The sequence below is a fragment of the Dreissena polymorpha genome, chromosome 3 (genome assembly GCF_020536995.1).
Source record: "Dreissena polymorpha isolate Duluth1 chromosome 3, UMN_Dpol_1.0, whole genome shotgun sequence".
Taxonomy (NCBI): domain Eukaryota; kingdom Metazoa; phylum Mollusca; class Bivalvia; order Myida; family Dreissenidae; genus Dreissena; species Dreissena polymorpha.
This window is the reverse complement of record NC_068357.1, coordinates 21,489,469-21,514,907: the sequence shown is the minus strand read 5'-3', so window position 1 is coordinate 21,514,907 and position 25,439 is coordinate 21,489,469. Positions and strand designations below refer to the sequence as shown.

The following is a 25,439-nucleotide window of genomic DNA, read 5'->3' as shown; positions in this document are numbered from 1 at the left end:
ATCTAATACTACAGCCAAATTTGCTTACAAATAATATTACAAGAAACACAAGTCATTAAAGACTTAACTTTATTGCATCAACCATTTAGCAGGAATAAAATATAAAGAGAAAAATTATGGCAATTTTTTCATCTGAACATGCAAGTCTTCATATACAATCCCATTGCATATAAAAACGACAGTTTACTATTTTTCCGTTCTATATGTCAGCATAAAGACAAGATGGTATTCACTGTGCAATAAAACACAAGCAATCATATTAAAATTGCTTTTAATTATATGAACTGTACCTTCACTAACATTCAAGAATTTTAATATAAATACATGATGAAAGATGAGCTTTTTCTTGTCTTAAAATAACTTGATACTTTGCAATGACCAAACAATACAACTCAACATACAAATTATCCAACAAAATATATTTTAATGACACAATATTTTTATTCAACAATAGGAATAGCTTAAGGTTGTAACATATTACACTAAAGTCACAGTGTCAATCTAAGCAAAGAGTAGAATCATAAAGAGATGTCCACAACGGATGATGTGCAAGCTGGCTCTGACTCAGATTTCCACATCAGTTGATGTGCAAGCTGGTTATTACAAGGATGTGAACAACCGATGACGTGCAAGCTCTAAGACAGATATCCACAACAGAGATTGTCCTTGCTGGCTCTGACTAATGTCCACAAGTATATAACATGCAAGCTATCTCTGACTGATGTCCTAAACATATGACGTGCAAGCTGGCTCTAACACAGATGTCCACAACAGATTACGTGCAAGCTAGCACTTACACGGATGTCCACAACAGAGGATGTGTAAGCTGGCTCTAACACTGATGTCCAAAAGAGATGACGTGCAAGCTGGCTCTTACACGGATGTTCACAACAGATGACATGAAAGCTAGCACTAACACTGATGTCCACAATAGAGGACGTGCAAGCTGGCTCTAACACGGATGTCCACAACAGATGACATGCAAGCTGGCTCTTACTCGGTTGTCCACAACAGAGGTCAGATGGGCAAGCTGGCTCTGCCTCAGATATGTACACAGAAGATGATGTTCAAGTTGGGAACACTGCTACAGCTATAAAATACAAAAACCATGTTTCATACTATCATATTATTTTACTACATGTATTTCTTCCACAATACAGAACATTATACTCATTATTAGCATTCTGCTATTGCTATCTGAAGGTTTACCAGATGCTATGTGTGAAGATAGTTCATACCAGAAATTAGCCGAAAAACACTTTTTAGACATAATGTGCATTCTGCTTTAAGATATATAGCTCAGAATTCACTGGTTAAATCAAATTTTTTGGACTAAATTGGCGTGGCATGCAGACAAAATGTCGAGTTTTGAAACTGTGTCGTATCTGGTGTGAATCTTGAGTTATTTAATTTGGTCAGTATATCAGATGTGTGCACCTGTTATATGTTAACTGTAAGAGTTTAGAATGTCTTGACAGTCATTGTGTTTGTAATACATTGTGTTATCTTTCAGATTTGTGTGACAGTTAAATATAATAATCAATAATCTTGTTCTGCATGCCGGTCAAATTGTTCCGTGGTAAACACCTACCCATTGTGGTCAACTCGTACCTGTTTTTTAGTCAACTTGTACCTACCCAAACAATTTTTATTTTCCTCTTGATGTTTCAACTTAAATTATCTAAGCATTGCTCACGCAAGTTGTCTGCTGCAGATATGTATAAGCAGCGAAAGTGTTGATGAAAATTGACACTTGTGGTTGATGTCTTTCAAGAATTTTACAATTGTGACAAAATAAGACAAATGAAACAAGTTGAATAGTTTGAATGAAGAACGAGTTGACAACAAGAGCACCGCATAACGGATGCCACGCTCTGCTACAGGTGCTTGTCAGATTTATTTTTTTAGAGGTCACAATGACCTTGACCTAGTGACCCCAAAATGGGTGTGGCGTGTAGAACAAATCAACATGCATCTACATATGAAGTTTCAAAGTTGTAGGTGGAAGCACTTTATTTTAGAGCCAATGTTAAAGTTTTATAGTAGAGGTCACAGTGACCTTGACCTTTGACCTAATGACCCAAAAATGGGTGTGGCGTGTAGAACTCATCAAGGTGCATCTACATATGAAGTTTCAAAGTTGTAGGTGGAAGCACTTTGATTTTAGAGCCTATGTTAAAGTTTTATATTAGAGGTCACAGTGACTTTGACCTAGTGATCCAAAAATGGGTGTGGCGTGTAGAACTCATCAAGGTGCATCTACATATGAAATTTCAAAGTTGTAGGTGGAGCACTTTGATTTTAGAGCCAATGCTAAGGTTTTAGCACGACGCCTACGGCGGACGACGAGCTGGCTATGACAATACCTCGGGTTTTCTCCGAAAACGCCGAGCTAAAAATGGGTACGAGTTGACCAAGGTACGAGTTGCCTTTGGGATGAATTGCCTGTAAAGCCTTGTTCTTTTTCTTTTTAATTGAAGATGTATACGGCGCTGGACTAGAGCATACGACTGCCATAACAATAACTTGGCTCTCTACTAACTGAGCTTAAGGGAAGATGTTTCTTACACACAAACACTAGATATATTTCATTATTTGCCGACATATGATTATGACGTGTTTTTGCGGGTGTTTATGTTTAATCAGAGACGTTTGCATATAGACAAACCGTGAAAACAACACTCGATACTCTTGAGCTGTTTTAATTGCATTAAAATTCATGTATGTTAAATACTAACCTCATTGCTAATGTCATCAAAATTGATCACGCTTTCGCCCTTAAAATTTTTTGTGTTAATGTGAAACAGTCATCATGATGACTGCATGAATGCTGGATAAGACGCGAGTTTTGATAGGTTCTTTCTAGGTGTCGGAACCAATCAAATTTTATCGCGTAACCACATAGCAACCCGAATTTCGTGCAGTAATTCAATGCTATTGAAAATCGCGCGGAGTAATGAATCTTCCGCGCGATTTTTCATTAGCAACCCGCAATTTACATAGCAACCCGAGATTTGTACAGTAATTCAATGCTTAATTTTCGCGGAAGATATTTGTGTTCCGCGCTTTGTGGATAAGGTCCGCGCGATTTTATACACTACTTTTTGTACAGAGTAGATAATATTTAGGTTCCGCGCGATTATTTGAGCCCGCATTCTCTCCAGGGTTGAAAGAGAATTGTTCCGACGGAAAATATATGAAAGTTTCGCGCTTTTTAGATTTCGATTTGTATGTAGTATTTTATGGCTATGCTGGCCTTGGTTTTTCGCGGAAAGTGAGAGTTCCGCGAAAAATGAAAATCCCGATATTTACTATATAAGTATATGTATTTTAGCGGGGGTCCCCTTTGGCTTTCCATAGTTAACTGACATCTTTGTAACTGTCAAACATATAAACAAAATCTATCAACGAATGATTCGGCACTTATTTGCTCTTGCTTTCTTGGTTCGAACAAGTTTGTGATCGACTGATATTTAAGCGGACGTCTTTCGACCTCTCTTAGACATTTTTATTTCGTATCGTAATACATGTATACACTGAAAGTACAGACGCTTTACAAATACATACACAATAAGCAATGGATTAAGTCAGATTGAAAACGCATTTATGTTATCGTAAATATTTTTGTCAGACGTTTTATTGAACTATGATATCTAGTCTGCAGAGCGTTTGAATAACTTTGTATTCCTGCTCCGTAATCCAGGCGCTTGCTGAATGAAAGCGACGCCGCGTTACGATAATAATTCGAAAGAAAAAATACGGAAAATGAGCGAAGCATTTTCGATCGAAGCTATTGTATCGTACGCATCACATTTGACGAATTGGCGTAAAAGTTAATTCGGTTGCGTTTTCAATACGCATGATATTTTATTTATTTGCGTTTTTAACCATTTATTAGGGTGAAAGACGCAGATACGCAGCTTATCTGGGGCACTGTTAATTTATTTACAAGTATTTCAATATTAAAAAAAAACAAATTGTGACATATTCTGTATTCAAGATACACATTTTTTTGCGAACAATATAAAACAATTTACTCTGAATAGGGGGGGGGGGGCTAAATGTTTTATGAGTTATGTCTCATCCAACTCCCGCGGTGTTGCAATTTTCCTTACAAAGAAACTAGAGTACAAAGTACATAACGTTTATTATGATGACAAAGGTTACTTTATTCTGCTGATATAAATCTATGAGAAACAAGACTAACCATTATAACTATATACGGACCAAACGCTGATACCCCGGAATGTTATAACAATATTTTCGAAAACAAATGATCCGATTTGGTAATGATTCCGTCTTGATTTGTGGGGATTTAAACTATGTTAGACCCAACTCTGAATTATTATAATTATGAAACTGTGAATTTAAAAAAAAGCAAAACAAACGCTTTTAAAACAAATTGAGGAACGTAATGTTTTGGACCGTCCCTGAAACGGTATACATGGAGACGAACAAGCCCCTTACAGCAAGCGAGGCTTGATTTTTTATCACCGCTTTTATCTCCAGCAGTCTTCGATGTAAACATCTACCTAGCTTTCAATCTGATCACTCGATTGTTATCATGTTGTTACAATTTACTTATTTTAACCATAACAAATGTCTATTGAAGCATTATAATAGTCTTTTAGGTGACATCGAATACTTAAATACTATTAATACAAAAATAAACGAAATAACACAGCAATACATGGTCCCGGTTTATAAATTCGATAACATGTCCGATATAAAAGATCAAGATAAACAATTTGTAATTGACGATCAACTTCTTCTAGGTACTTTATTGATGGAAATAAGGGCCAAAGCAATATCTTACAGCTCATATAAAAAGAGGTATACTGACACTTGTGAACCACAATTAACACACGAAATTAAAAATCTTTATAAAAAAATCACAGATCATAATGTTCAATATATATCCTTTTTTAAAGCTGAACTTCAAACAATATATGATGACAAACTAAAAGAGTCCATAATAAGGTCTAGTTCTGACTTGGTTCAAAATGTTGAAAACCCCTCGAAACGTTTCTGTACTCTTGAAAAATACAATTATAAGACCAAAAATATGACCAAATTAATTAAAAAAAGGAACTGAAATAGATAACCAGTCTGACATTTTAAAACGCTAATTTTATGAAAAATTATACCAGTCTAAAAATGCAAACGTGTATGCAGAAGATTTAATTTGTTATGTTAATGATATAGAAATACCGAAACTCTCAACTTCACAGTTAGATAGTATAGAAGTGCAAATCACATTAATGGAGGCTTCCATTGTTTTAAAAAGACATGGCAAATAATAAAAGCCCAGGTTCCTCTGGTTTAATTGATTATTAAAGCATTTTGGCCGAAATTGGGCACCTTTGTTTGTTTTTAGAGTTCTAAATCATGCATTTACACGTGAAACATAGAAGTTACTTAAATACAAGGTATAATAACCTGCATTCCAAAAGGTGACAAACCTAGACAATTTTTGCAAAACTTGCGGCCAATAACATTATTAAATACTGTATATGAAATTGGTTCTGGATGCATCGCAAACAGGTTGAAGCTATATATACGTACATATATATAAGCAATGACCAAACTGGTTTGGTCACCATACACCATACTCATTTACGATATACTCAATTCTACAGATGAAAAACACATTCCTGGACTGCTTTTGCTAATAGATTTTGATTCCTTGTCATGGGAATTTGTAAATCGGACTCTATCATAGTTTCATTTTGGTCCTGACATTTTAAAATGGTTTAATGTATTATACAATGACGGTGTATCGGCGGTCACGCAATGTGGGTTTTTATCTGATTGTTTTCCCTACACAACTTGGTTGCAGACAAGGGGACCCTCTCAGTTGCAACATTTTCATTCCTTGCGCCGAAATATTGTCAATTAAATAAAGATCAAATCCTAAAATTAAAGGAATAAAAAATTAATGACATAGAATACAAATTGTCACCATTTGCTGACGACACCTCTATAATCATGGATTCTATTTAAAATTGATTACGCCACTACAGCCAACTGCACCTTTAGTGAAACTGAATGTGAAATAATTCAACATATATTTTGGGAATGTAGTCATGTAAATCAGTTAATTTAAGACTTGTTTTCTGGATGTTATGACTTTTTGAACTTTCTTAACAAGTGGACCTTAAAATTTATTGTTTGTTTTTATAAAAAATGTTTATTTATAATTGTAAAATGAGCAAAACTAGACCCACTCTTACAGCAGCACAAAATCTTTCCTGTCCTTACTAAATACAACTAATTATTTTAACGATTTGCGTAAAAGTAAAGAATGGGAACTGTTGTTACCTCTTTTCCAGTAGTTTTGATAAAAGACATCAATAAATTCTTTATTTATAACATTATTTGTTTATATTGTAATGTAAAAGATGTTGATTGTATTACGTATGAAATGTGTTATAATATGCATATATTGTTTCTAAACCATGCACGGTGTGGAGTGTGATGCCCTCGACCCATACACACACCTATTGACGAGGAAATAAAATATATCGAAAGGAAAAAATAGGAAGATGTACATTCCTACATGAAATTGCAGACCATTTATAAAAAGACATCACAATTGCGCCTTAACCCTCTTTTTCAGTAAAATGTTTTACCCACATGCTTATCTCAATCGTAAGTTTCGTATTTTTCAAAGTTAGTAGCATCTCTAGTCACCAGAACGTTGCCGGCTTCCCAACGTGGCTCAATTCATTTTCAATCTAACATCTTTTGTATTTACAAAACACAATTTATTCTATTATGACAGCGTAAATAATGCTTGTTTCCAGTAATCCGACCGTGTTTTTTAGGGAAAAGCTTATTGCACGTTTTAAAACCTAACGTTCTACGTTAACAATTTGTATTCGCACTGGTTGCGGTCGGTGAAAACGTGACCCATCTACGGATTAATGCTGACGGACGAGTGAAAAGGCGCTAAAAAGAGCAGACAACTAAAGGTTGTTCATTCAATAACATTATAAACGATAAAGAGTAGCCTCTCTCATTAATTGTATACGTTAGTCAAAGTTTGTTTAAACATTGAATTAATAAATGCACATTTATTCTGGTTATGGCAATTGTAAGAAGCTAAACATATTGATCGCATTGTAATATAAAAGAAAACTTGAATTAAACAGCCTGTAAGAATGCCTAGAATTTGGTCACAGCCGTAAAGCACCGCTCTATAAGAACACAAACTAAGTCATTGAACTTTAAAATACTATAATAGGTAAATCATGAAACTGAACTTTATTGCAGTCACAGATCATTCACACTTAACTGCAAAATTCGTCATTCATCCGCGTATTAAAAATAAAATTTGGAGAAAAAAATAATTACAACCAAACACAGGTGCAGCAAAGAAAATACATCATCTTTTTTTTTTAAATTAACTAAGAAATAAAATGAATCATGTCCGTTTCGATACTGTACATTTTGCTTAAATACATTGAATTGTATCGGTTTTGTTTTCATTTAATTGCTTATATTCTGTGTCGTGGTTTCCCATAATACCGGTAGATGAAGTAAAGCACAATCCTGATTTTTCCACGGAGAAACAATAACGTGATATTCTTGTCAATAAGTCCCGATGTCATATTATAAATATATAGTTTTTAAATAAAGAATGTGTATGTTTAAAAGCAGTCGTACAAAATATTGCAAAAAGATGCATAATTATAAACAAAATAAAATATTTTTCTACGCAAATCAAACGTGGACATTAACACTTCAAGTGAAGTTTAGATTGTTATTCATTAAATAAATGGAAAATTTCAAAATAAAAATGTTCAAATTGATTCATTGACTACCCTAATAATTGATTGTTAAGCTTATGGCGTTAGGAAGTATAAGGTCGCCGTGGTGTAATGGATATGGTGTCCGCCTTGCGACCGGGAGGTCACGGGTTCGATCCCCACCGTGGGAGAGTTCTTTAAATCTCCTCCTAAGACACCAAGTACTGGTTCTAGGCCCAGGAAACGGACTCGAGAGCGTTAATATAAGCCCAAGGCTTTCGACGCAAAAATAAATAGGTTTAAACTAAGAAGTAAAGCTGTTCACGAAATGAACATTTGCAAAAATCATCACACTAGAAATAAACATTTTCAATTGGAGGAAAGGATGCTCAAAATCAATAGCTGTGTTTTTTCAGAGCATCAATGAAGTTCAAACCTCAAAAATACAATTTCATCAGACATTTAATACCTGTTTTAATTGTGAATTATAAAGTTTGATAGTTCTCGCTTCTATTGGAGATTGAAAAGGACTCTTTTGTTGTATCATCTACATAGTTTACTTAAACAACTGTATTATTGGGAACAGTTAATAGTGTAATATCTCTATATGTCCTTCATAAATTTCTGTATGATAATCGACTTCAAAACAGCTTGTTTCACATACATGACTCTCTCGTTCCTTAATTAAATGTATGTATAATGTACATGTAATACATTGCAATCACATCAGTTTCGACCGTATTGTGGTGTTTTTACTCATTTATTTTTATTGACAACAGTTGTGTATAATACACGTACTACATTTGCCAGGTCAACGGGTATGAATAAACGGTGTTTGACTTTAATTACACAAAGCAGGCAATTAACGAAGTAAAGACTCTATGTAGGTAATCACGTTTTGCTTCCTCAAAACGCCTTCCTCAAACGTTACAAACGCCTTTTGATATTTACGATGTCAATTGATGATTATCCGATAATAATGAAGAAAAACATATATATATATATATATATAGCTTTGCTCTGTGAAAATGGACTGCATAGGCTAATCTTGGCCGAAACTTTCCGCACATGCATTAAACCCCCCTTTCACAGAGCAAGGCCATATATATATACTTTGAACAAGTCCTTTACGGCAGTTTTACCAACCTGTCTGTACACTTTCAACAAACAACTGACAAGTAAAAATGTGCAAGTAAAGGCAGAGCAAAGGCTGAAAATAATGTTCAAGTAAAGTTTTAGATTAACATTTTGGTCTATTACTTTATACCGATTAATTACTTTCACAAAATTAAGTTATAGCGGATTAAAATTCAACAGAACTTCAAAAAATGATGATTTGTAGATATGTGCATTATTTTCTTTAATATTCTACGCACGCAATAAAACAGTTGAACTGTTCCTATGAAGAAGTAAGGTCAAACAAATCTAGATCAAGTGTAATAAATACAGAATTCAACATAATTGAACTTACAGTAACGCAAATACCACGCCAGTATTAGAAATTTAAGCTACCGCAATTCGGTCATCTTAGTCTAAAGCAACAATTTAGTTTCTGCAGATCCATGTGACATGTTGAAAGCCTGTGAAGTCTGAGTCGCTAATCTCGCCACATGGACACGCGTTTTCAAACATCGTTCCTATTTTAACACCACGCAGTCATGTTTGTAACACCCGCGCCCCTCGTTACCTGCGGCCCTGGACAGTCCCTGTGATCTCATAGACGGTAACCGGCCTTTAACTCGCCTAATTGTTTGGCTATTGCAAAGCGCGCTATTGTTTTAGGTGCTGCAGGTCCGGCCCTTTTTCTTGGCCCTTTCTGCGCTTAAGCGTGGACATTTGTGTAATGGACAGATGTCAACTGTCCGCACCAGATTTTCTCTCTTGCAAACGCGGATGACATCTGCTGAGATTTATTTGAGAGAAATGCTTTGAATGCGCTAAATCTTTAACTATTTAAGTGTAAAGAGAGAAACATGGCATGAACATGTAAAAGAAAAAAGAAATGATCCAACTTCATAACGCTTATGTACATTCGATGTTATATTTAGTTTATTACCTAAGGCTAAAATATGCAAGCATCTATACAGCGAATGTCTTATTATATTAGTCCAATTTAGTTACTAGCGATATTTTATCAATATAGTTTTAAAAAATATGATTGTATAATATAAAGGCTAATGAAACAATGCCCTAAGTATACTTAAAATTACCCCATACATTCACAATATCTCTCTATTCAAAAGTAGAGCGGCTGTATTTAATAACACTTGAGCGTTATATAGAATTGTATACATGTATAAAATAAGTAATACACGGGAAAATTAACATTGACGGAATATTAATACATTATGTATAAATAAAACATCATTAGAAATACAGAATTATAGGTCACTGAGCAACACTCGGGCAATGTCATAATAGAAAAAAAATCGTTTTATTCACAGAACTCAGCGTCTTTGTGAAAATGAAGGAATAAATCTGGAGATGGAACAAATGCACTCTTAATAAAGCTCGTTCTACGGTAACTTCGTTATTTATGTATGAGAAATAATGGTTTACAAATTGGCCACATTATCGTCCCAGTGCGAACCATCGTTTTGTCCGCGCCGGTTGACACCTCCCCGATCGGCTGCTATTGACCAATCAAAGAGACCGCTTCGATATTCCGCATCGCCATCTATTCACTGCGGAAGATTCTCGTTTTTCGATTGGTAGATGACTTCCTCCCATTTTCTTATTTGTCGGTGCTATAAAATAACTATCAAAGAAAATCATATTATGTTTTTGATAATTTCTCTCAAAGAACACACAGTAAAGCTCTTCTTTCATTTCACAGCAATAATTAATTGAATAAGCAAAACATTTTTCATAAAAATCGCAAGTGAGTCTTGAAAAATATTATAGCTTGTGGGTAAGCGCTTTTATCTTGTGAATTTTTAGTTAAAATTTGTTCTGCTATAAATATGATTGCGGATGATGGAAGAATGTCAATGATTGATGATGTACGTGACGGTAAACGGAAGATGGATGATTTTGGAGGCTTATACCCAATGGAACACCATGCGACCTCATCCCGGCAAATAGGCGACCAGCAAGGTAAATATGTACTATATAGTTAATTGTAGAATCCGGCGTTATCTAATTAATTATTTTATATTATGCGGTTACTCGATAATGGTAATTTAATTTCTTTCAGGTAAGAAACGTTCAATATTGTGTCACAAATTAACAAAGCAATAAACTATCTACGACCTTAATTGCGTTCGCGGTTTCTTGTAGAACATTGTAAGTAATACACTTATACATTAAGTAATTTCATTTTTTCGCACACACGTTTCTGAATTTGAAGTGTTATACTTAATTATCTCATATATTAGTAGAATAAACTAAATTCACTCGGGAATAGACCTGGTATATTGTTTACTTGTAATACAATCAACGTATGGAGCGTTGCAGTAAACTGAATTTGTTAGCAATAATTTTATTTACGGTTAACCGATTCTTGAACAAGGCGTTCTACAAATCTAGTGAGGAGCGTCGGAATTGCTAGCCTTTTGTAATTAATGAAATTAATAAAAACCCAACAAATTGTGTTACTCGTCACCATGAATAAGGAAAATACAGAAAATCTTCGCAAACAAAGTAAACGAACAGTTGTTCCTAACTTCTGAGGTAGCGTTCATAAAGTACTGGCGATTTATGAATTTGAATGCTATTAATAAAATAAAATTGTTTTATTTAGTTAATTATTTAAGTGGTGATATTAAATCCCGGATTTACAATAATAATATGTCGATGACGCGTACGGACACTTACGTAGACACGTTTGGATTTACGTTAAGACGGATCTTACGTCTCCTCGTCAAACTCTGCGATCAATATAGATAAGGTAAGGCACATATTTGTATCAAAAACCTCAATTCTTATATAAGAATTGTCTAATTAAAAAACTACAACAAAAACAGACAACCTACGAACAAAAAGTTTATGTAAAATTAGTATACGCCCTATTACATTACAAAATGTAATCGCCACTAAAATGCCACATCGGATAAGAGTACTTCATACATTGAGAATCAGGCGGGAATTTGGGTTAAAATTTCCATCATACAAGATAGTTATCGTAGTCACGAATAAAATATTTACTCTAATTACGGTATTCTTTAAGAAGTCGTTTACAACGGCTTTACCGCCGTTGTAAGAAGAAAAGATACAAAAATATAATTTCAAACACGATTTAAAAAATAACCAAAGCCCACAGTCCGTTTTGCTAAAGTTTCTATTTTGGCTTTTCGTACTAACTATATTTTGTCGTCCTGATTTTTAATAATTAAGTTTTGTTTACAGAAACAAACACATGGTTTGTTTTTACTAACCCAACGGACCCTTCTTTTTTGCCCACCCTTAAATTGGTTTTAGTCAGTCATGTTAATTTCTTCGTTATTTTCTTCGCTACATTTGATATTAAATCAATTTGTACTTGTAAATAATGTTGAAAACAGAATTGAAGGATTTCTGTCATTTTCAATCTTGATTAAAGTTGAAAATAACAAGTCTATATAAAAAACACAATTTTATCCGACCTACGTATACTCAAGAGAAGACAACTTATTGTTTGGCTAAATTTGCATTTTTTAGCAGTGACGAAAAGTCGCAGATTACAAAAAGTATACAAAACTTAACTTAGCAATGTGAGCGTTGACAAAAAGTTGTACTTTAGTAATGTTGAATAATCATGTAATGCATCAACCTACTTTATGTACTAAAAGCCCCCAATCTCAACATCGGGTGGTGCCTGTCGTAGTTTGGCATTACCAAAGTGTTTTAAATAGTCATATTTGCATCCCGTTCAGAAACGCAAGCAGTGTATCAATCTTACAGGTAAACACCAAAGAAAATGAACCGCCATGCGCGGAAAATATTAATGACAAATTTCGTCGACGCTTTTCACAACTTAATTTTTAAGGAAATTGATACAATTAGCCATTTAAAATATAAAACGTAGTATGACGCATATTTTGGAAATGAGTCGTGCTATGAGAAAACTGGGCTTAATGCACGTGCGTAAAGTGTCATCCCATTTACTTCATTAAAACGAAAAATGTCATAAAAGCGGAAAGTGTCGTCCCTAATAAGCCTGTGCGGACCTGCACAGGCTAATCTGGGACGACACTTTACGCACATGCATTTCGCCTAATTTTCACAGAACAAGACTCAAATGATGAATATCCTTCACCAATATGGCAATGCGAGACTCAACTGTGTATTAAAAATATAAGTGTTCAGGAACAATCGGCTAAAGGACAGACACACAGTTTATTCAGACGTATACAAAAGAACATTCGTCTTCATACTCAAATATACACATTATTTTCTGTCACGTGAATGCGAATAAAAACAAAGCATTAAACATATTATGCAAAGTAAATAAAAAAATACAAATGCAAATAAACATAAACACAATATAGTGTAAGAACACGAAAGTTCTATTGAGGAGTGGTGAACAATATTAAAACGTATTATTTTGGAGCATATTTCTTATAACTAAAGCTTCGTGGTTATATTTACATTAATTAGAAATTACTAATCTAGCACATGAAACTATTAACTTGTTGAATTTATCTACAGATGGGCTAATATAAAATGTACGACTAATATATGAGCCGCGCTTTGTGAAAAGGGGGTTTAATGCATGTGCGTAAAGTGTCGTCCCAGATAAGTCTGTGTAGTCCGCAAAGGCTAATCAGGGACGATACCGATACTTTCCGCCTAAACTATTTTTTTGTTAAGGAGAGACTTCCTTGTAACGAAAAATATCATATAAGCGGAAAGTGTCGTGCCAGATAAGCCTATGCGCACTGCATCTGGGATGACACTTTACGCACATGCATTAAACCCCTTTTTCACAGAGCACGGCTCATGTTTTTCTTAAATCGGTGTAATAGTGCTAGTGGTATAATCGGTTGAGATTGTACGAGGTTTGTCTTAAAATAAGTTTATTTAACATTTATTTCAATATATTTTGTATTTTGTATTTTCCTGAGTTTCGTTATGGATAGGAAAATTGTTCGCCAAGCTTTTCGCCATTTACAAACAAATCACGTATATAATAGAATGTACTTATATCTATTGTTTGCTGCGCTTGTTAACACGTACGTTCGAATATAACAACTGAACATGATTACTTTATAACAAAAATACATGCATACAGCAATAAGATACAGACATAATTTTATTTTACTCCCACAATGTACTTCGTCAAAATAACATGTGAATGGTATTGATATATGTCAACATGTATATGCGCAGAAAAAAAAGTGTAAACACAAATGAATATGAACAAAACAAATGAATATTGGAGTACAGAATATAAACATTTGTAAATAACGTTATAACGATTTAACAAATTCTATCTGTTACTCAACGATTCCTTAACAAATAAACACAGTTTTATCAGTTCAGACCTATTGGTTGATTGTAATAATTGTACATGCTTAAGAACAGATGGATACATGTTGAATACAGTCTCTATCGATAGCAAATTTTTAATAAAATGAACGCCAAATAAAGGTATAGCCGTAAACTTTAAAATACCGTATTTATATTAATTGTCATATTATTATTACGCTACATATATCTGTACATACGCCTGAGATATCTGTACATTCGCTAGATATATCTGTACATTCGCTTGATATATCTGTACATTCGCTATATATATCTGTACATCAGTTGAAATGTTTTGCGGAAAAAAATCCAGAAGAAACCTTTAGTATTTCCGATTTACGTTCCTTTATTTGCTTGATTTCGTGAAAAAGCGATCATATAATCGTTTGAAAGCGTGTTAGTAATTTGTTTCAAAGTACGTATGATAACAAAAAAACCAGCACAAATTACGATGTATGTCACTTAAATATTGTTTCGTAAAAAATGTATTTGTTATTTCGTATCTGCGACTTAAAGATTTAATTAACCGTGCGTTTTAAGGAAGTACATATCGTTTACACGTCGTTGTTGTTGTTGTTTTTACAAAATAACGATTCCTTTACAGGTAGAGTATTTTTCACAATTATATATTACTGCGTTTTTCGAAATATTATCAGTATCAGTTTTCGGAATAATATTTCGTTATTACGAAATAGTTTAACCTATACGCACGCAGTTAGTATTTATATTTATTAAATTGGGATAATCATAATTGATTTTGTAAAATAAATTGGAAATGAATGCATTAATGCAGGAACGTTAAAAAATAATTGCCTACTCAACCGAAAAGAAAACAAACGAGAAAAAAGTTGCAACATATTTCTATCGCGAACAGGCTATTTTCGAGCGAATTAACTGGACAATTATGTTCCAACATTCTGTCCGTCAATTTTGATACCTCTGAGACGCCATATTTATCACGTGATTTTCGTGAACTTTGAAGCCATCTGTCGTTAGTACCGTTTAGCATGTATCGACGAACTGGATTTTCGCCGCGGATAATAAACTCCGCTTTTTGTTTTGTTTATAATGTTGTTTATTTAATTATTCATGCGCCAGTATAGATTGCGGTCAGTTTTCGGTTCAATATGAATATTTAACACTTACCTGCGTAATCGCGGCGGTCAGTGACATCAAAGGGTGGCCACAATGTTTATAAATAATAAACTTCCCGTTACAATAAACTCGGTACTTTTGTATCCGTTATTGTGACCCTGTGTCGCATTTCTTAGCATCAATAAGAATCAATAATAAGAAACACAAAAGAAAAATGTTTTCATGTGCCGGTAGTAAACAAATAAAATAATTAATTAACAAATTAATTGATTAACTTACTTATTAACTAAAGAAGAACAACGAAAAAATAAAAATATAAATATGGTAACAATGTTAATATTTAATTAGAAAATTAAACAAATAATGAAAAAAAAGAAACAAATATAATAAGCGTTATGTGGCATAACCTTTTTTAACGACACTACACAAGTTAACGCCATTCTTTCAATGACCACAATGTTTTAATAATTGTATTATCTTTATAATAATAATAATAATAATAATAATAATAATAATAATAATAATAATTTTATTTATTTTATAATGTTATTTATATTTTAGAAAGGGAAATATTTATACTACATCTTGCGTTGAATAGCTCGCCAAATCAAGCGTGTACTGACCTTATAGTGTTATATAACAACAACAAATGTTGTTGTTATAGTGTTATATATAAAATAAAAACTGAACATATTAATACTGTCCGTTCAGAATTAAAGTTAAATGGTTAAAAGCACTCCATTTACTGATGTTGCATTATTAAACTCGTGAGACTCGTGCACGAACAACAGAGAATACAATTATTTAACACAATTCAAGACTCTTAAAATTGGTAAGGGATGTATTTGACCTGACCGTCAATAGTGTTCGCCAATAAGTTCATTGGATCAATTCGAGGCTTGCAAACGTAAATCAAGCTTACCTTTTATTGTGTTTTTTTTTCACAATATGAATATTGTTGACTGTTACAGTATAAATACTTCATAAATAAAGTAAATTTAATGGAATTCTGAAATACATATTTCATATTGTTTTATTATATTTTTCATGGAAAATCTGTAAAAGTAACAAAATAACCCATTCGCATTAATTCTCAGTTTCAATGCTTTAAGTAGTTTTGGGAAACAAATGACGTCCTGTAAAATAAAATATGACGATGTGGATTTTTACATATAATTATTAAAAAAAAACGTGCATTTAAGTTCGTTTATAATCTCAAATAGGAAATATAATATTTCGAGACTCGAATAAAACAACAACCAAATTGTGGTTTTACGCCGTTACCATACACAATCGGCTAAGGTCGAATCGAGGCCGTTTTAAACAGAAATATAAACACGTGTCTTCGAACATCGGTATCATTAACGAACGATATCTGTTATCTAAATTTAGAATCGGCTGGGGATTTCAAGGGAATATTCTTGAGGACCAGGTTAAATATATAGTAAAATAAACAAACGGGTGGCATATAAATTAACTGTTCATTTCCAGTTCAGGAAGGCGCCTTCAAAAAGGTCAAGGCGGAACAGTCACCTGCGTCGGCATCGTCGCTGAGCTCCGGAAGTGGCGGTTCCTCTGCGCACAACCCGAGCACGTGCCCGACGCCGGCGCGCCGTCGGCATCGGACGACGTTCACCCAGGAGCAGCTGCAGGAGCTAGAGGCGGCGTTCGCGAAGAGCCACTACCCTGACATCTACTGCCGGGAGGAGCTAGCGCGCATCACAAAACTCAACGAGGCCCGTATACAGGTGAGCACACGATAGCATCATTATAATGCCAACAATATATTTGCCTCTCTGTGGAAAAAGGGATTTAAAACCTGATCGTCTTGTGCGTAAAGGATCGCCCCAGATTAGCCTGTGCAGTCCTCACAAGCAAAGCGGGTACGGCACTTTGCGCCTAAAGTAGATTTGCGCTAATAAGATATTTATGTTTAACGGCAAACACCAAAAACGCGGATAGTGTCGTCCCTGATGAGCCTGGGCGGACTGCAAAGGCCAATCTGGGAGGACACTGACGCACATTCATAAAACCCAGTTTTCGCAGAGAGAGAGGCACAAATAGTTTGTTTCACCAATACATCTTAAAGATATAGGTATGTCGGCAATATTTTTCGTTTTATTACTTTTCACGAAGTATGTAACATATTCATAAGAATGTTGATGATTTACAACTTTCAAATATCCGTGCAACCACTCTGTCTAAACATGAGTCGCGTTCTGAGAAAACTGTGCATAATGCATGTGCGTAAAGTGTCGTCCCAGATTAGCCTCTGCAGTCCGCACAGGCTTATCAGGGACGACACTTTCCGCTTAAATTAGTCTCTTACTTCATTTAAACGAAAAATGTCATAAAAGCGGAAAGTGTCGTCCCTGATGTTCAGTCCGCACAGGCTAGTCTGGGACAACACTTTACGCACATGCATTATGCCCAATTTTATCAGAACGCGACTCAGTTATGTAAAAGTTACTCGAGCGAATATGATCCAAGGAAGCAAACAAGATCGAAAACTCAAGCGGGAATTCTAAAAACAGTTGAGACTCGGCACACACAATTATGGTGTGGCGAGTAAGTGTAAACAATAAACTTTTTACGCTTAAAGCCACACAACTTATTTGGCATAGTAAATTTAAGTAAAAATAATAAACATATTTTATATATGCCAATTAAAATATATCTGGTGGTTACAAGGTAGAAATCCGTCTTTTTGCGCTTTAAAACTTAAAAATAATCGCGTTTATCGAAATGGACGCATACGTCTAGAAATCCTACGTTCAGTTTTAAAAGCGGTACCGTTTGAAAAATAATAAATTACTTGCTAACTAGGCTATGTATTTAATTTTATCTATGCCAATTAGAATAAATCTGGTGGTTACAAGGTAGAAATCCGTCTTTTTGCGCTTTTAAACTTAAAAATAATCGCGTTTGTCGAAATAGTCGATATATACGCATAAAAGTCCTACTTTCGGTTTAAAAAAGCGGTACCGTTTGAAAATTAATAAATTACTTGCTAACTAGGCTATAGATTTAATGAAAATTGTGTACACTTTCAAATTGCATCTATATGTATTGATTAACATGTATTTCATTTCAAGATCAGAGGCAAAGTGTGTGGCTTTAATAACAGTTGTTTTGGAACTTGCGTGTAATTCTATGTTTAATATAACAGTGTTTTAAAAAACATGCAACGAAAAACTTCTAACATCTAGCATCATAATGTGTCGAATCATTATTATACTCGTGCATTGATTATTTCCATCGAACTTTATTAGACAAGATAACGTCACAAGATTTCAAGGCAGATGACAAGTACATCGCGACAATGACTGCAAAATTGCACGCCCCGCTAGTTCCAAAAACGCAGCCTCGTTTCAAATCCTCAAAGGACCATATTAGAGTTCGGCTTATGGGGCATTTTTATGTGCGCGGCTTAATTGATAATTTCTGATCCCAAGCACTAATTAGACGACCCTTAGCAGTTTTTACCGTTAGTTTAAATTATTTTTGATCGCCCGGGGCGTGTTCGATTGGAAACTCTCGAGTAGCCGTGGGCGATAGAAAAACGCTCAAGTGGTTTACGGAATACAGTGTTGTCTTTGAAAAATCGTTTCAAGAGGCCATTAAATGTTTCTTGAAATTCTTGTAGTATCTTCTGGATGTCTTTAAGGACCCTTTCTAGAACCTGCCCGCAAATACAGATAAAGGAATACACAGAACTGTAAACAGATGGTTGCCTTTTTCCCGGAACCTTTTTCAAACATAACCCGCACAATCCAAGTAGCTAAGGAAAACGCCTTTAAGTGAAAAGTGGGCATTTTTTCCCTTCTGGGGGCTAAAATAGTTTTGCAAAGTCGAGTTAGTAAACGCGAACGATATGGAAAGGCAAAATTTTGTATGTAAACACATATTCCCGATTTTAAGGCGCTTTAAGAGTTTGTGAAAGATGTATTATGATAAACTTATTTCTGCCATACAGTATGTATCCTTGGTTATACAAACTTTGATTTGCTTAAAAAGGATTTCGAAAATTATTATGAAAATAGACACACTTATATATTAAAATAGACACAATTATATTAAAATAGACACAATTACTGAGGAGTGAACATGTGAATATCTGATTGTTAAACTATAATAATGAATTCCGGCGTATACGATGCAATATGCATCCATGTTTATTCAGATGATTTTTTTCAGACCATTCTACAAAGAATTAATCAATGAAAAAGCAAATCTTAGACGTTAAACTATCATCGGACAATGCAATTTTCCAAACAAATGACCTGCACAAATTGATACTAAAGCAATTTCCATACAAAATGCGCGCGGATTCTTCGAAATTAATGTTATAAGCTGTTGTAATATACCATCCAAAGGCAAATATTCAAATACATTTAACAACCATTTTCTGGATAACGAAATTTCGAATCTACCGCCGCCCTATTTCTAACTAGCTCTGAAAGAACATTTCTTGGAGGGAAAATGAAATTCAATTTGCAAACTATCGCTCTAGTGCGCCTCTCGCGCGTCTGTGAACATCGCAATAGATTTTTACCCATCATTACTGCGAAATTTCTCGTGGACGAGGTCTTTATAAATTAGCAACAATGTCCGTCGTAATCAAAATACAGTCCCTCGAGCTCAGCAGACGACATTTGAATTTCTGATTATTCCGCTCAACAATATCAATAAATGACCACAAGAAAATGCACCATGTCTGTTGATGACGGACTGACACTCATAAAAAGGAAATTACCATTAACTGTCTGTGTACACGCAGAATTCGCTTCATCGTTTTAATAATTTCGCCATTCAAAACATGTGCACGTGACCTGCACGCGCGACGTACGCCATGCACGTGACCGAACAAGACTTTCGTAACAGGTTGTGTACTGCGAATATGTTCAATGATTTTGACCTGTAAAGGAATTTTAAAATATTAGAAATCAGTTAAAAGATATTTATGACTGATCATTTCCAAATACCCGCAAGTTGACATGGTGACGATTTCTTGCGTGTATCGCTATGTGTTTATAAAGCGTCTAGCCACAATCAAATCGTCCGTCGTTTTTAGGGTTTTGTGTAAAACAACGTATTACTTAAAAAAAATGAGCCCTAAAAAGGAACCAGGAATGGGCATTAGCGTTGACGTTTAAAATTTTTAGGCATGTGGATACAACCACTCGGGTATATTATTGACAATACAGACGTTGTTCCACGTTCTCTTACGAATATTCGAAAACACTGCCAAGCACACTTTCTGCTTAAATGTCTCTTGACGTAGTTGGATAGTTGGATTGAGTCTCAATAATTTTCCTTGCACGAAACACTGACGCGCCTAAAGAAAACACTCTCGGTGTGCCGTTAGTTTCGAATTATTTCTCGGAATTTTGAAAGCATGGACAATGAACTCATTTTTGCTTCAATTGCTATGTTCGGAAGATAAAAAGGAAGACGCTTTCAGGAATGGAAGGCACATACTTCGCTTTCTCCAGCTCAAAATTAGAAATGCCTCAAATCTCCCAGTGACTAAGGCACGCCAATTTTCCCGAGTAATTTAATTACGTAAATGTGGCTGCATGAAGAGATCTTCGGAGAAAAGACATCGGTGAAAGCACACGACTGGAATTAAGAAAATGGCGTTTTATCAGTGACGGGACGTAGCGAAACTCTTTACTTAATGTCTTTGGAATAATTTCAATTACATTCTGTCGATCGTCATATATGAAAAATTCAAATTTTATGAACATGTTGAATATTTATATGCAATATTTAGTATCACTCTTTTTGGTTTAGGAGAGATATGAAAATACACGTGCAAGTATTTATAACAATGACCCGCGTCATTGACCTGCAAAAATAGGTCTTAAGTCATGAGCGTTAATCGCACTTGCGCTGTCTGGTCAAGAGCTACGCTGTCCGTGATAATGCAGCGCAATGTTTCGGGTCTCCTTTGCGTAAAGAATAGCATCAGACGAGACTTGGTCTTGAGCTGCGCAGGTCGCAGATGACATGAGACCCATTTGCGCATCACGCGGGCATAATGTATTCCACATGATATTTTTCTTATTCATACGTCAGCGGAATTTATCGGGCATCCTTTTTTCATAACCATGTTCTTATACTTAGGGAACAACAACTATAGATTATGCGGAAATACATTATAACTTAGAATCAGTAAAATGCAGCGCAATTTCTATGGATCAGATGCTTACAACTCACAAGCATCGGTCATGTATTTCTCTGTGCCAACAATCTCGTATGCGCTATTTGCTTGTATTGGCGACCTCAAAAATGGAAAGAAGACACCTAATTGCTCGAGGAGGGAAAATCTCTTCAATTGAGCGTGTAGGTTTCGCGACTCTCGTTTTCCTTGGGTCGCTCGTGCATTGCGTGTCGCAGCGGGGTTCACAGAAGAGTCGATGTTATCGCCAATAGACGTCAATTCAATTTGTTTCATTACTTCAAAAGTTGTTAAGACATTTTTTTCTCAAAAACATCAACAGACAATGTCGATATATTACGTACGTGCGGTATTCAAAGTCAAAATGTTTGCAAGTATGTACATGTTGCGTGCATGTCATCCATAAAAAACAAATATTCAATTTAAGATCATTGAATAAAATACATAGGTAAAGATAATCCTATGTATTAAGCATGATTAAAAATGTGTTCAAGTAATTTTTATTGACATAATAATAGCGATTCTTGTATGTTTCCGATGAAGCTTATTTTGATCTAAGCTAATTAGCCACGTGCCACTTTTAATCTGACGTTTACAAGTTCTCTTGTCGAATAAGTTTTGTTTTGTTTTGTTCTAACACGCGCTCTCCGAAATTGCGTGTAGCTAATCGATTAACGGTTAATCACAAATCTATTGCCGCTTTTATTTATTCTAATCAGGCATCATGTACTTAACGATTTAGTTCATTAGAAGTAGCAATCAAATTCGGGAGAAAGAGAGAGAGAGAGAGAGCAATTTTCCTAGCCGAGAAAATGTGTTCGATCATAAAGATTCACATAGTAATACATTGCATTTCTATCTGAATGGTTATAAACAATTAACAGTTTTCCAACGGCCAAAATTTAAGTTTTCAGAGAAAAAGAAGTTTTAAACGTAAGAGTGATGTTATTTATTGCCATAAAACATCAACATTATCAAAACCGCGCGTAAATGCAGGAGCACATATATGGTCATATGACTAGAGATATACATGTACAGCCGCTTTAATGTGGATCGTCTTTGATGGAAGTCACCATATTAACATGCAAATGGAGTATGATTTTTTTTTTAAATATATACATAAAATACAATTTTATTTTCAGGTGTGGTTCCAAAACCGACGGGCCAAGTACCGAAAGCAAGAAAAGCAGCTGGCCAAGTCGCTGTCGCCCGTGATCCCCTCGTGTAACAGCATGATGCGCAACATATACCCGACTAGCTCCCGACCCTACGGGGGGTACCCCAGCCCCGGGGGCATGAACTCGATGGGCCGCTACCCCCAGATGAACACGTCGTACGCGCCCGTTGGTCAGTACCCTACCATGAACACCATGCAGTCCAATCTGGGGCCCTCCATGCCGCGACAGTTGCAACAGTTTCCGGGCATGACCTCAGAGTATAACCTGGTACGAATTTGAATGTGTTCATATGCGGAAGTAGATACAATGTACATTAGTGTGTTTACAGAATGGATGAGTGAATGGATGAGTGACTAACTGAGTGAATGTGTCAATTAATGCATTGAAATTAATTTAAGTGATTTATTTAATTATTTGTCCTTATTTTTGAATTATTCGGTTTATGTTTTATTAAGTTTATTTATAACTTCGTTCAAATATTGTAGGATAACTTTTGATGTGCAAGTTTAAGAATAACCCAATAGCATAACCGCTCCATCCGCCACCCCAACCGAAGCATCATGTATTGATATAATTATAATTATATAAACCAAACAGTATCTTAAAAAATCCTCAGATGTCGTTAATGTACAAATTCGTCCATTACCAGACAGTATACAGAATATTAGGCCGGTTACCACCTTTCTTTGAAAAGACAGCACTCTATGTCGCTATTAAATTGACGCCCGAATAGACGTAATGTGTTCTATTTAATTGTATTAGTTGCAGTAGTTATAATTGGATTTGACGTTACATTAGCGCCTTTTTAAACTAACAAAACATGCATTAAATTGGAGTTTCCTGTCTATGAAATAATAGTTAAAAGAAGACTCTACATTATTAAATAAAAAATACCAGATGATACCGGATTTAATGGCAAGTTACTGTTGTATGTTTTTTTTACTATACATGAATATTTATTATGTACATATCTTACATATAAAACTGCATTTACACTTGTATTATACACACACGTATTTTCAAGAACGCTCTGCAAAAAGCACATGCTGGTGAAGAAATTTTAAGATATTTACAAAATGCAGCATCTCTACCGTACTTTTGTTAACTAAATGACACCTTTGTGTACTCAATGATGCCATCTATCCAGTGTCATGCCGTGCCACGTGGTATGTCACTTTGGGAAAGTGGGTGAAATAAGATTTGCTCCGCTTAAACGTTTAAAAGCTGGACAGTTTTAAAATGTGCAGGTTTGAGTTTGGAAGATGTGCAGGTATCACATTTTCTACTAAATTTTGACAAAATAGAGCACTTGGTGAGGAAGAAATAAGCGCTATCTCCTTTTATAGATATCTCAATCACCTGATATAGTTGTATCTATCAATCGACGCAAAATACTTGGCCAACAATCTTGTCATCCTAGGGCATCATTGTACAGGCAAGTGATACTTTGCCTGCAATTGTAGGCACACCTTTAGCTCTGGTAACAGCAATAGCTATAACTGCGGGTGGGGTGGGTGGGGGAGGTAAATGCTCAATCTTCCACGTAGCAAGAGCTTTGTTTTGTAAAAACGAGTAGTACACAAGAAATTGAAACACGTTTTAAACCTTTAAGAGAAACAATTGTACTAAGTAACTTGAGCGAACGCAAAAATGACGTGGTTCGACAACACCTTATCATTATTTTAATGTTTTTGATATGTACAAGTTCTGAAAATGAACTTAATCCAGTTTGAATCTTTTCCAGGAAATGCACGAGGACGACTGGTACAACAAAAGTTTAACAGCACTGCGCATGAATAATTCACATCCGGGTCTCGGCAATCCAATGTTGCAATACCAGGTGTAAAAAGATTTGTCATTGCGGACATTTTTAAATTTCAAAACATGTGTAAGGGAATTTGGTGCAATAGTGCTTATTGTTAAACTGGGTGTTTTGGTAAAACGCGATCTCTGTTGTTCGGTATGGTAAGTTCGGAATACAGAGTTTACAATAGTGTTCGGTTTGTACGGAAATGACCGTTTGGACATACGCATGATTTAGCAGTAAAGACATTTCGAAGATAAATGGAAGAGAAGAATAACAAGAAAATCAAACTTCTTCATTTTGCCATTGACGATCAACTCTTATGTGCCGTCTATTCCGAAAAAAAAGCACACATCTTCAAAATCTGCAAAATACTCGTGTATTGCTTTGACTGGCGTGCGCACACCGTGGGGGACCTCGTCTGATTGCCGCAGAAGAAAAATATACGCACACAAATAACAATGCTTCTACGTTGATGAAATGTAATATGTATATAATATTGAATAAACTACAGTATTTCAACAAATAGGTAAGTTAAGTGTAAGTGTTTTCCGCGTTCTTTTTAAATTGACCGTTATGTAACATGTATTAAATATTGAATTAAGTACAGTATTTCAACAAAAAGGAAATTTAAATTACATTTTAATTATGTGTAATATGTGTCCATGGCGTAATGTTAAAGCTGTTTAGTAGATAGATAATTTATATCACGGTTTATAGTTTTGTAAATCTGAATTATTATTATGTTATTTGTCTTACTTCTGACGGAATTCTGTATATATGTGATTAATTAACGTATATTATTTTATTGTGTACTTATAAGTTATTAATTATCGTTAACATTTTTATCATTCCATTTATACATGACAATCATTTTGAAATCGTAAATATGTTAATAAATATTTGTGACATAAATTAATACGGTTTTAGTTTTATTTCAATGTACTGGAACAGCGCCCCCGTTTTAACTCTTTCCCATT

The 25,439-nt window shown here is 34.8% G+C and overlaps 1 protein-coding gene and 1 long non-coding RNA gene across 2 annotated transcripts; one reads left to right on the top strand and one right to left on the bottom strand.

The window, feature by feature from the left end:
• Positions 1-55: 55 nt before the first annotated feature.
• Positions 56-3,227, bottom strand: LOC127873259 (uncharacterized). The gene is made up of 2 exons (XR_008046096.1): positions 2,739-3,227; positions 56-1,090 (listed from the first exon to the last, which is right to left on the bottom strand). It is a non-coding gene; the product is annotated as an uncharacterized LOC127873259 (long non-coding RNA).
• Positions 3,228-10,714: 7,487 nt separating this feature from the next.
• On the top strand, positions 10,715-24,652 carry LOC127872075 (homeobox protein unc-42-like). Its single transcript, XM_052415407.1, has 4 exons — positions 10,715-10,847; positions 16,785-17,041; positions 22,620-22,922; positions 24,400-24,652. Exons 1-4 carry the CDS (start codon positions 10,715-10,717, stop codon positions 24,499-24,501), a joined length of 795 nt encoding a protein of 264 aa, XP_052271367.1. The 3' UTR covers positions 24,502-24,652.
• Positions 24,653-25,439: the final 787 nt, after the last annotated feature.

Coding starts and splice junctions, on each gene's coding strand:
- LOC127872075 (XM_052415407.1), top strand. CDS start 10,715: ATGATTGCGGATGATGGAAGAATGTCAATGATTGATGATGTACGTGAC. Junction 10,848..16,784: donor GCAAATAGGCGACCAGCAAG/GTAAATATGTAC, acceptor GTTCATTTCCAG/TTCAGGAAGGCGCCTTCAAA. Junction 22,923..24,399: donor TGACCTCAGAGTATAACCTG/GTACGAATTTGA, acceptor AATCTTTTCCAG/GAAATGCACGAGGACGACTG.